This window comes from Morus notabilis, unplaced genomic scaffold (genome assembly GCF_000414095.1).
Source record: "Morus notabilis unplaced genomic scaffold, ASM41409v2 Scaffold100, whole genome shotgun sequence".
NCBI lineage: Eukaryota > Viridiplantae > Streptophyta > Magnoliopsida > Rosales > Moraceae > Morus > Morus notabilis.
The window spans coordinates 204865-221261 of NW_010361820.1; the positions used below are offsets into that span (position 1 = coordinate 204865).

Sequence of the window (16397 nt, forward strand, 5' to 3'; positions counted from 1 at the left end):
GATTTTTAACTTTGAATAATGTATTTCAATTTCAAAACTACATTTTTTATTATAATGTTATTAGAATAATGATTCTAAAATTTTTTTTATTATGTAATATACATCTTTCTGGTACCAAATTCATATTTGGTAGCAAAAAATATGTTTTCAACTACCAAAACAATGTTTGATAATAGAAAACATAAGTTTCTGATAGCAAATTTTGGTAGCAGAAAACATGATTCTGCTACCAAATTCATATTTTGGTGACAAAAAGGCATTTTTAGCTACCAAAAGTTGTGTTTGGTAGCAAATCATATAAAAACTTTAAAACTTACATTTTGTGCATGTATTGTTCTTTTTTTTTTTCCATAAATATGTCCTATATTAAGTTTTAACAATCATCCTAGTATATTTTGTATAACAAGTGTTTAATAATTTAGTTGTTTTGTGTAGGTGTAACAAGAGACTTGTTCATGTTATATATAAATGATCTTGTTAATTAAGTATATGTTCCACATAGAGTAGTATATAATCTTGCTATTTGATTACTTTTTAACATAGAATAATGTATTTCAATTTCAAAACTATATTTTTTGTTATAATGTTACTAGACCAATGATTCTAAAATAATTTTCTCATTAAAATGTTTTTTTTTTTAATTTTTAATGTCTTTCTAGTACCAAATTAATATTTGGTACCAAAAAATATGCTTTTGGCTACCAAAATAATGTTTGGTAACAAAAAATATAATTTTCTGGTACCTAATTTTGGTAGCAGAAAACATGATTATGCTACCAAATTTATATTTTGGTGGTGAAAAGGCGTTTTTTGCTACCAAAAGTTGTGTTTGGTAGCAAATCGTATAAAAACTTTAAAACTTATATTTTGTGCTTTTATTTTTCTTTTGTTTTAGTTTTCCATGAATATGTCATAAATTAAGTTTAGCAATCATCGTAGTATATTTTTTATAACAAGTATTTGATAATTTAGTTGTTTTGTGTAGGTGTAACTAGAGACATATTCATGTTATATATATATATATATATATATGATCTTGTTAATTTAATATATGTTCCACATAGAGTAGTATATAATCTTGCTATTTGATTACTTTTTAACATAGAATAATGTATTTCAATTTCAAAATTATATTTTTTGTTATAATGTTACTAGACCAATGATTCTAAAATAATTTTTCTCATTGAAATGTTTTTTTTTAATTTTTAATATATGTCTTTCTAGTACTAAATTAATATTTGGTAGCAACAACAGGAGCTTATTCAAAAGTTACTTCAACAGATAAATCCGCCATCCGATTATCCTGCACCTTTCGTCCTAAGAAGAGAAGATCCTCCACCACCGCCACCACCGGCCTCAGTTTGTTAGAGCGTTTAATTTTTATAATATTAAGATTTTACTAGTATAATATTTGCTTAAGTGTTTGAGTTTGCTTAAGTATGACTATTTTAGTATTTTGTTTGGATTCTAATATGTATTGAAATATTTAGAGATTTTTAAATTAATATTTAGTATTTTATTTATATATATTTTTTCAAAAAATACAGGTATATAAATCTCTCAGTTTTTATACTAAATATTTAGTCCCTAAATCTCATGGCTTTTGCTACCAAATACCTTTTGTTACCAAATATTTGATGACTGAATCGCGTACTTTTTGCTACCAAATATATTTTGCTACCAAACTTTTGGTAGTAGAAAGCTCACACTTTTTGCTACTAAAAACCTTTTGCTACCGAAACTTTTGGTCCCCGAATATCATACATTTTGCTACCAAATACATTTTGTTACCAAAAAATTTTTTAGTAGAAAAAATTATTTGCTACCAAAATTTTAGTAACTAATACTTTTTGCTACCTTTTTTACTACCAAAATTTTTTGGTAACAAAAACATTTTGCTACCAAAAATAGGACTTTTGGTTACCAAATTTTTAGTAACAAAAAATTCAAATTCTTGTAGTGTTTATACATGGATTATTTATTTTACTCTTGTGCATGCACGTTATAAGTTAGGTAAAAAAAAAAACAACTGTTCAACATTACCATCTATCTATCTATGTTTAAATGAGTAAATGCGTCTACTTACATGCTGATATTTTAAGAACCTACATATATTAATCCATAAATATTTTTGACTTTGTTGTCAAATACTTGTCTCATATATTTGTCCGTAAAGCAAAACTTTGGAAGGACTAGGGGATCGTTCTCATCTTATTATTTCACAAATTAATTGAATTTCAAAATTCAACATCCTGTAATTAGCTCAATAGATCACAAGAGGCTCTTTAGCGTTTTTGTTGAATGGCCATTAGCGTTGATGTTATGTCTTATCTAAAGATTAGAAGTGTGATATTTTGCATGCTTATGCTATAAGCTTTTAATTTCGAATCTGTTATCTCATTTTTTTTGTTTAATTCATTGTCCTTTAGTACTATTTTCGCATCACATTTAATTAGTTTTGGCTAATCTCATTTAATTATTTAAGTAGAGTTTCAATTTTTGATGAGCAAAAGAAATTAGTTTAGAGTTTTTGTATTTATTATATAGCAAAATTCCTAAATTTAAACAATATGGCAAAATAGTATTGAAATAATAATAAATGAAACAAAAATTTCAGGATAATAGATATAAGGGGAAAGGAGACAAATACATTTTAAAATGCATAGGTCTAGATTTTACTTCATACTCTTGATTTATATTCTTTTTAGTCAAATAACCATATTAGTCAAGAGGGTATTAGTTAAGAATAAGGAATAAAAATTCAGATTCATACACTTTAAAGATAAGTTCAGCAAATTTTTCTGAATTAATAATAATTCCTAAATTTAAACAATATGGCAAAATAGTATTGAAATAATAATAAATGAAACAAAAATTTCAGGATAATAGATATAAGGAGAAAGGAGACAAATACATTTTAAAATGCATAGGTCTAGATTTTACTTCATACTCTTGATTTATATTCTTTTTAGTCAAATAACCATATTAGTCAATAGGGTATTGGTTAAAAATAAAGAATAAAAATTCAGATTCATACACTCTAAAAATAAATTCAACAATTTTTTCTGAATTATAACCTTCTTCCTGACCACAATGGTCATCAAAAAGAATATAATTAACCCATGGAGTTTAACGCTATATATTTTTATTATTATTAAATAATAATAATAATAATAATAATAATAATAATAATAATAATAATGTAAGCCTATATTTATAGACCTCAGAGCGGTTTATCTCGGGATGAAAAAAAAAAAAAAAAAAGAACCACTGACCTCAGCAGTCATAAATTGTGAGCGAATCACGTTGACATCTCAAACAGACATAGGCAGCGTGAAAGGAAGTCTACAAGGCATGCAAGTAACTCAATTCCCTTGCAGACTTTTTTACAAGATAAAAGACTCAACAAAACCATATATTTTTGTTCCAAGTTTATGACTAGTTATCCTTTTCCTCTTGTTCCTATTCATCATGAACTGACTGCGAATACATATATATACACATATATACATACATGATGTTATACACAACTTGTTCACATACTTGATACTTGAATATATAGCGCGTTTATTGCCTTTCCATATCTCCTTTTGTTCCAATCTTCTCCCGTCAAACACATATATGTAGGGAACAAGTCTACGACATATTATTGTTTATGAACTTATTATATTTTGAATTAGTCTAAAGAATTTTAGAAACAAATTCTCGTCCACTAATTTGATTGCATTCTACTTAATTTTATATATTTCAACAAAGATATTTGCCTCCCTATTTCTATTATAATATCACAACAACAACAAAATTTAATGCATCCAACTCAAACCTCAATTGGTCTTACAAGAAAGAAAAATAATAATAGTCCAAAAGAGATAAAGCAAAGAGTATAAGAAAATAAGAATTTAAAGAAATGGAATAAATAACTAAAAAGTCATGTTTGCGTCCCATTTTTTCCTTCCTTGTTCAGCAAACACCCTCTTCGTCATTCTATATAAAGCAACCAAATACAAGCCATGAAGCCTCATACAAAACCCCAACAAAAACAATCCTTAACTAGCAATATTCTCAAACACCCATTGTATCTTTCCTTATTTTGTTCTCATTAAACCATAGAAAAAAAAATGGTGGACGTTGGAGCTAAAAATTACACCATAATTACACTATCAATATTCTTCTTAATTCTCTATCTCTCCCCAACCATTCTTGGCTATTCTCTCCAAGAAGTGAAATCGTGGTGTGGCCAAACACCCAACCCACAACCATGCGAGTACTTCCTTAGCAATAATCTTGAATATGACCGTACACCCATCAAACAAAAATCCGACTTCTTCAAACTATCAGCCAAACTAGCCCTAGACCGAGCCATGCACGCCCATGACGACCTCTTCTCGGTGGGCCCCAAGTGTCGGAGCCAACAAGAGAAGGCTGCTTGGGCCGATTGCCTTGAGCTCTATGAGTCCACGGTCCTTAGGCTCAACAAGACCTCTAAACCCACTTCCAAGTGCACCCAAGACGACCTCCAAACGTGGCTCAGCACGGCGCTCACCAACCTTGAGACGTGTCGTGCCGGGCTGCTCGAGTTGGGCGTCTCGGACTACCTCTTGCCCTTGATGTCCAATAACGTCTCCAAACTTATTAGCAACTCTCTGGCTATAAACAAATCCCCATATAAGCCTGATAACAAGTATAACAACGGGTTTCCCACGTGGGTCAAGCCCGGTGACCGAAGGCTATTGCAGTCTTCGTCGTCACCAGCTTCTCGGGCCAATGTCGTGGTGGCCAAGGATGGGTCCGGGGACTACACGACCGTGAAGGCGGCGGTTACCGCCGTTAAAGGGAGCGGGAGGTTTGTGATATATGTGAAGGCAGGGACGTACAATGAGAATGTTGAGATAAAAGTAAAGAATGTCATGTTGTTGGGTGATGGGATTGGGAAGACTATTATCACAGGAAGCAAGAGTGTTGGTGGTGGTTCTACAACGTTCCAATCAGCAACTGTTGGTAAGTATACATAATTTGACATTATTCTTCTCCACCAATATAATTAACTAGAGCAAAAAGTCCCGTTATTGATTTGGTTACTGAAATTAAACATTATTATTCGCATCCTCAAAACTAACCTTCTACTTCAAGGGCATACACCTATTTTTTTTTCTTTTCTTTTCTTTTTTTTTTTTGAGAAAAAGTAAATGACAAGAAAAATATTTAAAAAATTTTACTACAGTATTTTTGAAGAACGTGTATCAAATAAATAGATGTATTATTACGAAAAAAAAATCACTAAAACATATTTCAATAGCTAACGATGAGTCCAGCAAAAGCATATGAAAAAACCGAATCTCAATAAAGACAAAATTAACTTATGATTACAAATTTTTTAAAGCTGTTCTTTTTTTTTTTGTTGTTGCTATTTTAAAACAAGAAATCAGTGGGGGAAGCTGCCCTTGGACCCTAAACAACTCTGCCGCTAATTTTTGGTCTGCTCAGTTTAAGTTTTTGGAAGAATCGATAACTATTTGACTTTATAATATATGTAGTAGTCTCGAAAAAGTCCTACTATGTGATGTAGTCATGTATATGTGTAATTCGAATTGCTCTAATTAGAATTGAGTTCAAATTCTCTAATAAAAAAAAATTATGACATGTAAATTCGTGGTTGTCTTAGAAGGATGATTATTAAATACTCAATAAAGTAGCGTTGAATGGTGATTTTTAAGAGAATAGCACACTAGAAAATTTGACAAGAAAAATAATACCTTGCAAATATTATAATTCTTTCTTTTTTTCCCGAGTTTACAATAGAAAATATCGTAGGTGTTGCGAGTTTTACTAGTAAAAAGGGGGAAAAAAAAGACGAGTTTGATTTTTTACTGTCATCTAGAATATAAGACAATTAGGAATTCGACTAGTTTACTATTATGCGTATTAATTTCGCAAAAATTAATTGTCTACGGCTTCAGAACTTGGAAACTCCTTTGTCTCCAAATATCGGGCCAATAGAGTTTGCTAAATCACTCTTTAATCCAAATTGTATTATCAATTAATTAATCGTTCAAGTCTGACGCACCAAAAGTCTCCTCTTTTGATGTATATGCTTAATAAAGTACATTGAAAAAGAAAAAATAAATTGTTACAAAGTGATCTATTAGCTATAAGTTCTTGTGGTTCTGAAGTTGTCACGTGTCTTAATCTTAAATGTCCTTAATTTTGTTAGGCACCTTCGGGGTTTGAGGATTTGAAATAAATTTGTTTTATCCCCCAAATTGCTTTTTTAAGTCACCAACCTTCGTTTTCCTACCGAAGTCAATATAAGTGATCCGGTTACAGATATTCTTCTGTGATAATTCCAGACGCATTTTTATTAATATTGAGACCTAATGTGAGTACAACAAACTAATGAAATCAATAACTAACAAGTATTCATAGTTATTTAAAAAAAAAAAAAAAATAGTCATATATAGTTTCGTCGAAAAATTTGTCTTATGTACGTGGACAAGTTTTCAATAGTCACGTTTTCATTAGTAATTACTATTAAATATAGCACGATAAGATTACAACATCATTAATTATAATACATTTTTTTATTAAATATCCAATTTATTACAATTATCCAGTCAATTTCACACTGTTAAAACAATAATATCCACTAATAGATAAATATTATAGTAATTATTAATGAAACCATATATATATATATATATATATATTTGTCAACTTGTTTGTCATTAGTAATAATTATAACAATTTTTATCAATTACCCATTAAGTCAAATGGCATGAGTTGGGGTGTAGTTTAGGTGTAAAGGAGGCACAGTTTCAATTAATTAATTAACTATATATATATATATATATATATATAAAGAAACACATACAATTTTTAATGTTTTTAAAATCTTGATTTGATGCAGCTGTCGTTGGAGATGGATTTATTGCTCAAGACATCACATTCCGAAACACGGCCGGAGCATCCAACCACCAAGCCGTGGCGTTGCGGTCGGGTTCGGATCAATCCGTATTCTACAAATGCAGCTTTGAAGGGTACCAAGACACCCTCTACGTCCACTCTGAAAGACAATTCTATAGGGAATGTGACATCTATGGCACGGTGGACTTTATATTTGGTAATGCCGCAGTAGTCCTTCAAAATTGTAACATCTACGCACGTGATCCTCCTAACAAAACCAACACCATCACGGCACAAGGCCGAACCGACTCGAATCAAAATACTGGGATCTCAATTCACAATTGTAGGGTTACCGCCGCTTCGAGTTTGTCGTCGTCGGTTAAAACATATTTAGGGAGACCGTGGAAAGAGTATTCAAGGACGGTTGTCATGAAAACTAACCTTGGTAGCTTAATTAATCCGGCGGGCTGGCTGGAGTGGAGCGGTAATTTTGCCCTTAAGACTCTGTACTACGCCGAGTATGCAAACACCGGACCCGGTTCATCTACTTCGAACCGGGTTAAGTGGACAGGTTACCATGTGATTGGGGCATCTGAGGCTTCAAAATTCACTGTGGGCAACTTCATTGCAGGTGGTTCTTGGTTACCTGCTACTAATGTGCCTTACACCTCCGGCCTTTAGTGCAATTTGTCTATTAATTTGTCATTAGATTTTCATTTGTGTTGCTAAAAGTTGAAAATGGATTTGTGTCTTAGGTTTGGAGGGTTTTTTTTTTTTTTTTTTTAAAAGAAAATAATAGTAAAGTGAATCTAGAATAAAATAATTCTTAGAATGAAAATAGGTGTGAAAAGAGGACAACAGGACAACGAACTTGGCAAGTGTACTGGTTAGTTGTGATTGTGTAATTTGGGTATATATTTGTCATTCTTTGTGCATTTGTATGAGTATTAATCAATTGTTAAATGTTTCTTTCTTTTGTATTTTACGGTATTAATGGCCCATTGCTAACGTTACGTTGTATCACTTTCTTTCTTTAATATTTCTGAGAAGATAACCTTTCAAGCTGGCTATGGTATCAACATCTTGGACAAAAGCTCGGATAGATTGGTCAGTCAAATATTGAAACTAAAAAAAATATTAATGAAAGAAAATAAAAGAAGAAGAATGAGATTTATGCAAAATGATATTCGAAGAAGAGTGAAAATTCAAGCTTTACTAAAACGACTTGAGGACTAGATAATAAATAACTTGGTTGAATTAGTTGAAAACCTCATATGACTCTTAAGGCAGTCTCTTTGACAACTTGTTCACATATCCTTGTTAACAATTATTAACCAACTAATCTCAATTTGCTACTTGTAGGGACTTTGTTGGCTCTTTCAATTCTTTGAAGGTTTCTCTTCTTTGCCATAGTCTTATATTTTTATGCGTAAGATTCATTCTTTTCACATTATTTGTACTTATCACAATAAGAGAGGACAATCTCGCCACTAGTATTTAATATATTCTATCTCTGTAATGTGTAATATGTGAGAGAAGGAGAAAGAGGCAGCTTCTAGTACCAAAGGAAGAGAGGGAGAGATTCACACACAAAAGAGAAGAAACAACATTTTTTTTCCTCTACAAATTTGGTTGCCTAATCAATAAATGGATGGTTTTAACTTATTTTCGGGGGAATTTATAATTAGGGGCACTCCATTTTTGGGGCAATCATTGCAGCCGTACGATTTAAATTGTTCCGTACTTTATTAACGAGGTGTAATGGTGTTATTGAAAGAACCCTCCCACAATATTCCACCTTAGTTCTAGATGTTCCATCTAATTTTAATCGTATAATTGTGATTAATATGATGTCTTTGATTGGTTTGCTCTAAAAGAAAGTCCCTAATTTAAGTAATTGATTAAAAAATACTGAGCAGAAAATGATAAATAAATAATAATAAATAGTTGGATAAATCAATTGCTATCCAGTTAATATGTTATTTTTCTTGATTCAATCATTTTGAAAGTTGTTAAAGAACTTGGCTGACAAAATGTACATTTTAGTATATACACGTTATTCAATTTATTATACATATACATACATACATACTTATATATATGGTGGGGGCCAGGTTAGATTGCATACGTTGAAATATGCCTAACTCAATTTTCTACCCATACTAACTAGTTGGGCTTCTAAAAGGTCCAGTATACAGTAGGACTGACAATTTAGATAGCAACACACTATACGATTTAAAACTCACATAAAATTAGTGAGTTTTGATTTATCATAAATAGGGTTGGGTTAAAATCAGGTCGAACTCGTAAAACACGATTAAATAGCATGTCGTTTTCAGGTTGACCCACCAACCCATAATTGACCCGCGGTAACTCATTTATTAAACGTGACATATTTGGATAACACGATTACAACCCGTTTGTTACCTATGCTTACAAATTAAAAATATATATTTATATTTGTATGATATATTTAGACTTTAAGTTTAATATCTGGTGAAAAAATAAACTACATATATAAGGACCAAGACTCTGGGTCCTTTAAAAAAAAAAAAACTACAAAACCCTACTCAATGGCGAAGCAATTGAAGAGGAGGTTAACCTTAGGTTGAGTCGAGTGAGTGAGAGAGACAGAGAGAATGAGGCAAAGGCGGCTGTGTGGTTTGTGTTGATGAGAAAAGAATGAAACCCTACTCTTGGTCCTATTATATTTAGTTTTTATTTATTTATTTTTCACCTGTTAAACTTAAAGTCTAAATCTACCATACATATAAATATATAATTTTAATTTGTAAACATAGGTAACAAACGGGTTGTAATCGTGTTGTATATTCGTGTTACCCAAATATGACACGTTTAATAAACGGGTTATGACTGGTCAATTGCGAGTTGGCATATCAACTTGAAAACGACACGCTATTTAATCGTGTTTCATGGGTTCAACCTGATTTTAACCCAAACCTATTTATGATAAACCCAAACCTGCTAACTTCGTGTGGGTTTTGAGTCGTGTATGTTGGTTTCTCGAATCAGATTTTCAAAATAATTGTGCGGAAGCATGGTATCGATCGAATTACATAAATCAAAATTTAATGCGATCATTATTTCATGTTAATTTAACTACAAAGAAATTAAAGCGAAGAAGAAGAATTTTACCATCGTTTGATTAGGACGTAAATCTTAGGTCTCGTTCACTTCGCTGATTCGAGTTTAGAATTCGAGTTGAGATGTGATTTTATGTGAGAGCTTTTTACTGTAGCAAAAAAGTTAGATGTGATTGTTTGTGAGAGCTTTTTACTGTAGAAAAACTTGAATTCTAAACTCGAATCAGCGAAGTGAACAGGGCCTTAAACTCCTCCAACACCGTCTTGAGCTGTTAAATTCCAAGAACACTACAGTTCTTTCTCAACGTATCAACTCGACCGAGCAGGCGTTCTAATGGGTTTCTCAACACATGAGATAGATGAATAGGAAGACCGCCTATAGTTATCACTCACTTTTCTCAAAAGTATGTGATAGTACTCAAAAAAATTTCTTTGGTTTTTCTTTTTGTTTTTTCGTATCTCTATTTTCCTTTTCTCTGGAAATCTCTTTATTATTATTGTTTTTTTTTTTAGGAAAAAACCAAACAAAACTGATTCATCTACGAGTAAATGTGCAGCAACACATTTACTCTTCTTTTCCTCATGTTGAGCACGTTTCCTCCCACTCCCTTTTTTTTATTTTGAGGAAACGTGCAATAGCACGTTTCCTCCCCTTTCTCCTGCAGCCTTCTTCTTCTTTTTTTTTATTTGTATTATGGCCAAAGTAAAATAAAATAAATTTATCTAGATGAGAAACGTGGAGAGATATAGGGCTGAGAAAAATTTCCTTCTTTTCGTAAAAGTGATTAGATTCATCCATATTAATTTAAAACAATTTTAAATTAATTTTCATATTAATTAATCGAATTAATAAATATATCTGCATTTAGAATTCTCAATTCTAAATTAATAATCATAACCCATTATGATATGTATAGTTCGCATTAATCTTATGGAGCTGTTGAGAGAAACTATGGACATTATAATTTTAAACTCCAATAATTTTGACAATTAATTAACACCTTAATTAATATATCAAAATTATTAATTTCAAATTACTCCACTATAAATTTAGAATTGCTCTCTTAAACTTATAAAATAATTATGCTCACAGAATTTGTGTTGTCCATTGATATAGTCACTACATACGAATTAATCCTCCATAAATGGTTCATAATTAAAGCTATGAATTTTCTGTTGACCTCTTTAATTATATCTTTCTCCATAAGTACCATTGATCATCTAATGAATAATATATTTTATGATCCAATCATAAAATTGAGCACTCTTATTATTCAAGTCTAGAATCAACACTTATGGAAACCGTCCGTCTACTTCATTATGAAGGAATGGATTTCATCTTGTAAATTAATATTGCCGGCTATTTATTTTACTATGCTCCCAATATACCAAGACTTTGACACTATTCATATGTGTCATTACTCAATATGTCAAAGAACATAATATCATAAATAAGACTTTATTAATTACTCAGAATTAAGATTAATTCATATATGACCATCATTGATTAATATTGAATACTCTATTTAATAACAGAATTTATTAGAGATTCGTAATTAATCTAGTTCTGGTCCTATGTATTCATATTACATAAAATGCTTTCATTCCAATAATCTCTTTATTAACAATCTAGGATAAGATTGTTTCATTCAGAATGTTATGAACCGCATTAGTAATTTTAAATTAAATATTCCAACTTTAATTTATAATTACAGACAAGTTTAGATTATTTTACTTCAAACATTATCCTCTACGTATAACACTTATGTACAATGGTCAAAGTTATATCTAAAATAATATAGGTGATTTTTTATATTTATAAAACATCACTTGTATACAAAATAATATTGAAAAAGGTTCCTCATTTCATTAATAATCAGCAAAGTATTTATATCTTATTTCATTTATCGGCATATACCCTAACAATCTCCCATTTGCCCTAAAGCACATGAGACATGTCTCTAAGTCTCATACTCTCAAGATGTTTCTCAAAACTTCCAGCTGGTAATGTCTTGGTAAATGAATCAGCTATGTTGTTCACGAATGCGATCTTTTCAACTGAAACATCTCCTCTAGAAACAATCTCTCTGACCAAGTGGAATTTTTGCTTTATATGCTTTCCTTTGCGGTGGTTCCTGGGCTCCTTGGCATTGGCCACTGCTACACTATTGTCATAATAGAGTATGATAGGCTCATGCATGTTTGAAACAACTTTCAATTCCTTCAAAAATTCGTGAAGCCAGACTGCTTTCTTAGTTACTTCACAAGCTGCTACATACTCAGCTTTCATGGTTGAGTCAGCAATACAAGATTGCTTGATAGTCCTCCACATAATGTTTCCATTTTCCAAAATGAAGACTACTCCCGAGGTGGACTTGTGAGAGTCCCTATCCAACTCAAAATCAAATTCAGTATATCCAATAGGAATTAAATCCCTACTAGAGTATACAAGCATATGGTTTCTCTTCCTCCTCAAATATTTGAGTATGTATTTGACTACAACCTAATAATCTAATCCTGAGTTTGACTAGTATCTACTAACCATCCATACTGCAAAGCATTTGTCAGGTCTAGCACATAGCATTGCATACATCAGGCTACCAACCGCCGATGCATAGGAAACTCGTCTCATATCCTATTCCTTTTGAGGTGTCTTTGGACACTGCTCCTTGTAGAGATAAACTCCGTGTCGAGAAGGTAAATTTCCTTTCTTGGAGTTTTGCATTGAAAACCTAACAAGCACCTTGTCATTATACGATGCTTGAGACAATGCCAAAAGTCTATTCTTGCGATCCCGGATAATTTGGATCCCAAGAATGTAGTTAGCTTCCCTCAAATCCTTTCTTTAGATTTGGTTGGCTAGCCAATTCTTTACTTTGGATAACGATTCTATATCATTCTCAATGAGCAGAATATCATCTACGTAAAGAACCAAGAAGACCACTTTATCTCCCTGAATTTACTTGTAGACACAACGTTCACTAAGATTTTGTTCAAAGCCATAAGATTTTATGGCTTCGTTAAATCTTATGTTCCAAGATCTAAAAGCTTGCTTTAGTCCATAAATAGACTTCTGCAATTTGCAAACCTTCTGCTCTTGGCCTTCTACCACGAAACCAGCTGGTTGGACCATATGAATGGTCTCTTCAAGATGGCCATTCAGAAATACCGTCTTGACATCCATTTGCCATATCTCATAATCATAATGAGTGGCAATGGATAAGAGAATGCGGATGGACTTTAGCATGGCTACAGGGAAAAAGTATCCTCATAGTCTACTCCTTCCTTTTGGGTAAAACCCTTTGCAACTAATCTTGCTTTGAATGTTTCAACTTTTCCATCAGCTATTCTCTTTCTCTTATAGATCCATTTGCAACCAATAGGTTTAATGCTTTCTGGTAGGTCTACAAGCTCCCATACAGAATTAGAGTACATAAACTACATTTCAAGTTTCATGACTTCTTGCCAGTTTTCTCGATTAATATCATCCATTGCCATCTTATATGACTATGGATTCTCTTCACTGCCATTGGTGACTACAATATTTACTTCTCCATTTTCACGATAGCAGATGGGTAATCGTATTTCCCTCCTACTGCGTGGTGGTGGTGGTGGTGTTTGATCACAGTTAGTGGTCTCCCTTCTTTGTCGTCTAACAACTATTGTTGGTATGGAGCTAATCTGATGAGCCAGCAACTCTTCTAGAACTATCTTGCTTATGGGCTTGAAATATGCCATATAGTTATGCTCAAGAAATGTAGTGTTTATCGATACAAACACTTTGTTATCCTGAGTACTATAAAACATACCTCTTCTTGTTCCTTTTGGATAGCCCACAAATATGCAGACTTTCGAGTGAGGTTCCAACTTCCCAGTCTTTCCCTTCAACACATGTGTTGGGTACCCCCATATGCAAATGTGTCTCAAACTAGGTTTGCGACCATTCCACAACTCTAGGGGTGTTTTGGGGATTGACTTAGATGGAACTAAGTTCAGAATGTATACTGTTGTTTGCAATGCATATCCCCATAATGAAGTGGGTAAAGAAGAATAACTTAATATTGATCTCTTCATGTCAAGTAAGGTATGGTTTCTTCTTTCAGCTACACCATTTTATTGTGGCATGCCAAGTGCAGTGAGTTGAGATATTATTCCATTTTCAATCAATTAGTCTTTGAATTCATAATCCAAGTACTCTCCTCCTCGATCCGATCGAAGAGTTTTGATTGATTTGTGGAGTTGCTTTTCAGCTTTGGCACAGAATTCTTTAAACTTTTCAAAGGTTTCAGATTTCTTTTGCATCAGGTATGCATATTCGAATCTCGAATAATCATCAATAAATGTGATGAAGTATTCATAGCCTCTCCTCACTTTGACATTCAAACGACCATATATATCGGCATGTAAGATTTCAAGGGGCTTCTTTGCTCTTTCACCCTTTGCTGAAAATGGCCTCTTGGTCATTTTTCCTTCTAGACAGGATTCACAAACCAGTAGAGTGACAACCTTTAGCTCTCTTAAAGGACCATCATTTGCTAGTCTTTCAATCATATCTGACCTAGTTTCAAATGCCACAAGTATGTTTTATTTTCGTTAGAAACCTTTCTTGAATATGGGTTTAACAAAGTAAAGACCATCATCAACTAAGCCAGAACAAATATGAATTCCATTCTTAAATAAAGAAACATAGTCAATATCAAAAGAAATTGAAATAAATTGTTCATGCAATCTAGAAACCGAAAGCAAATTCCATTTGAAACTCGGAATAAAATAAACATTGTCTAATAATAAATATTTATTATTTGTAAAAGACAGTCGCATTGTCCCTATTGTCATCGCTAAGATCCTTGCCCTAATGTCCATTCTCATTTGGAAAGATTCATCTTTAAGATCCCTGGACGTTTCCAGCAACTGCAAAGAAGTACAAACTTGGTTAGATGCCCATGAATCAATTATCGAGGTAGAGAAATCATTCTCAACTAAACATGTTTTCATGACCAGTAAATCTGATTTACCTTGTTTCTTCTTTTTCAGCTCATCGAGGAACTCTTTGCAGTTCCTCATATAGTGGCCATCCTGGTTGCAGTGGAAACACTTTCCCGTAGGCTTTGGAGCAGCCTTATTATGCTTGTTCTTCTAGATCTTCTTCTTCCCCTTGCCCTTACTGTTCCCCTGATTCTTCTTCTTCTTGTTCTTTGATGAAGAAGGCCTTCCCTCAGCTGTGTTGGCTTCAGCAACATTTGCCTTGCCTCCCTTATCACATATAAGGGACTCAAATTGCTGCAGCTCATTTAGGAGCTCAATCAAGTTATCATTCTTTTGGGTCATTAGATAACTTATCCCGAATGGAAGAAAAACAAGCAAGAGTGTGTCCAATATTATGCCAACCTGGGTCTTCTCATTAATCTGAGACCCATTAATTTTAGCCTTCTTAAGATGATTAATCATCTTAAGCACATGATCACGCACAGAAGAACCATTCTTCATACGGCCGTTCATAACGGCTTTGACTGCAGCGTGCTGGGCTGAATCAGATAGACGTCTTTTGAAGAGAGTCCATGATCTTTCTAGTAGTCGCAAAGCCTTTGTGCTAAGTTATCAGCACTTCATTCATGGCTGCTAACAGGTAGCAGCAGACCTTGTTGTTGGCGTTGACCCAGCAATTATATCGCTCGGTCACAGCCCTGGCGGCATTGGCCGGCGGCACTGGAGGACAATCCTCCTTAAGGACAAAATGGTAGTTTTTACAAATCAAGAGGATATTCATGTTGCTTTTCCATTTGACAAAGTTTTCACCATTCAAAATTTGGGAAGCGAGAAGTACGAAAATAGGGTTTGACATTTTTGCTGAAAATAAGGAATTTAACTCAATCAACATTTTGCATAAATATCACTACTAAATTTAAGGCATATAAATATGATGCATGAATGCACATGTTAAATACATAAATACTGTTGGGAATAGTGTCCTAGAAGCATGAGATGTAAAAGGATATTTATTATTTATTTAATAAAAGAGTTTATTCATCATTTTATGTGCATATATTTATGAATATTTTATTAATATCAAATAAAATTCCTTGATTATTCATGTAACCTTAAACATGGTATATAAGTGTTGTATACGAGAGGATAATGTTTACGGATAATAATCAAAAGTAATTGTTCATAATGAATTTAATTAAAGTTCAGAATCTTTAATTAAAACATTATTAATACATGTCATTCCCATTTAGAATGGAACGGTGTTATCCGCACTGTTAATATGGTGAGATATTGAATGAGTGTATTTCGCATAATGAGATTATGTGGAACATTGACGCAGACACAATATGAATTTCTAATAATTTTCGTTAAGCATAGAAATTCTAATTGAGTCTACCGATAGTCATA

The 16397-nt window shown here is 32.5% G+C and overlaps 2 protein-coding genes across 2 annotated transcripts; one reads left to right on the forward strand and one right to left on the reverse strand.

Annotated features, from left to right (window-relative positions):
- Positions 1 to 4038: 4038 nt before the first annotated feature.
- LOC21408284 (pectinesterase 2) lies at positions 4039 to 7880 on the forward strand. The gene is made up of 2 exons (XM_010100636.2): positions 4039 to 4998; positions 6905 to 7880. Exons 1-2 carry the CDS (start codon positions 4119 to 4121, stop codon positions 7579 to 7581), a joined length of 1557 nt encoding a protein of 518 aa, XP_010098938.1. The 5' UTR covers positions 4039 to 4118; the 3' UTR covers positions 7582 to 7880.
- A 7260-nt stretch (positions 7881 to 15140) lies between these two features.
- Positions 15141 to 15846, reverse strand: LOC112092085. Its single transcript, XM_024167283.1, has 3 exons — positions 15643 to 15846; positions 15393 to 15524; positions 15141 to 15284 (listed from the first exon to the last, which is right to left on the reverse strand). Exons 1-3 carry the CDS (start codon positions 15844 to 15846, stop codon positions 15141 to 15143), a joined length of 480 nt encoding a protein of 159 aa, XP_024023051.1.
- Between the last annotated feature and the right edge of the window lie 551 nt (positions 15847 to 16397).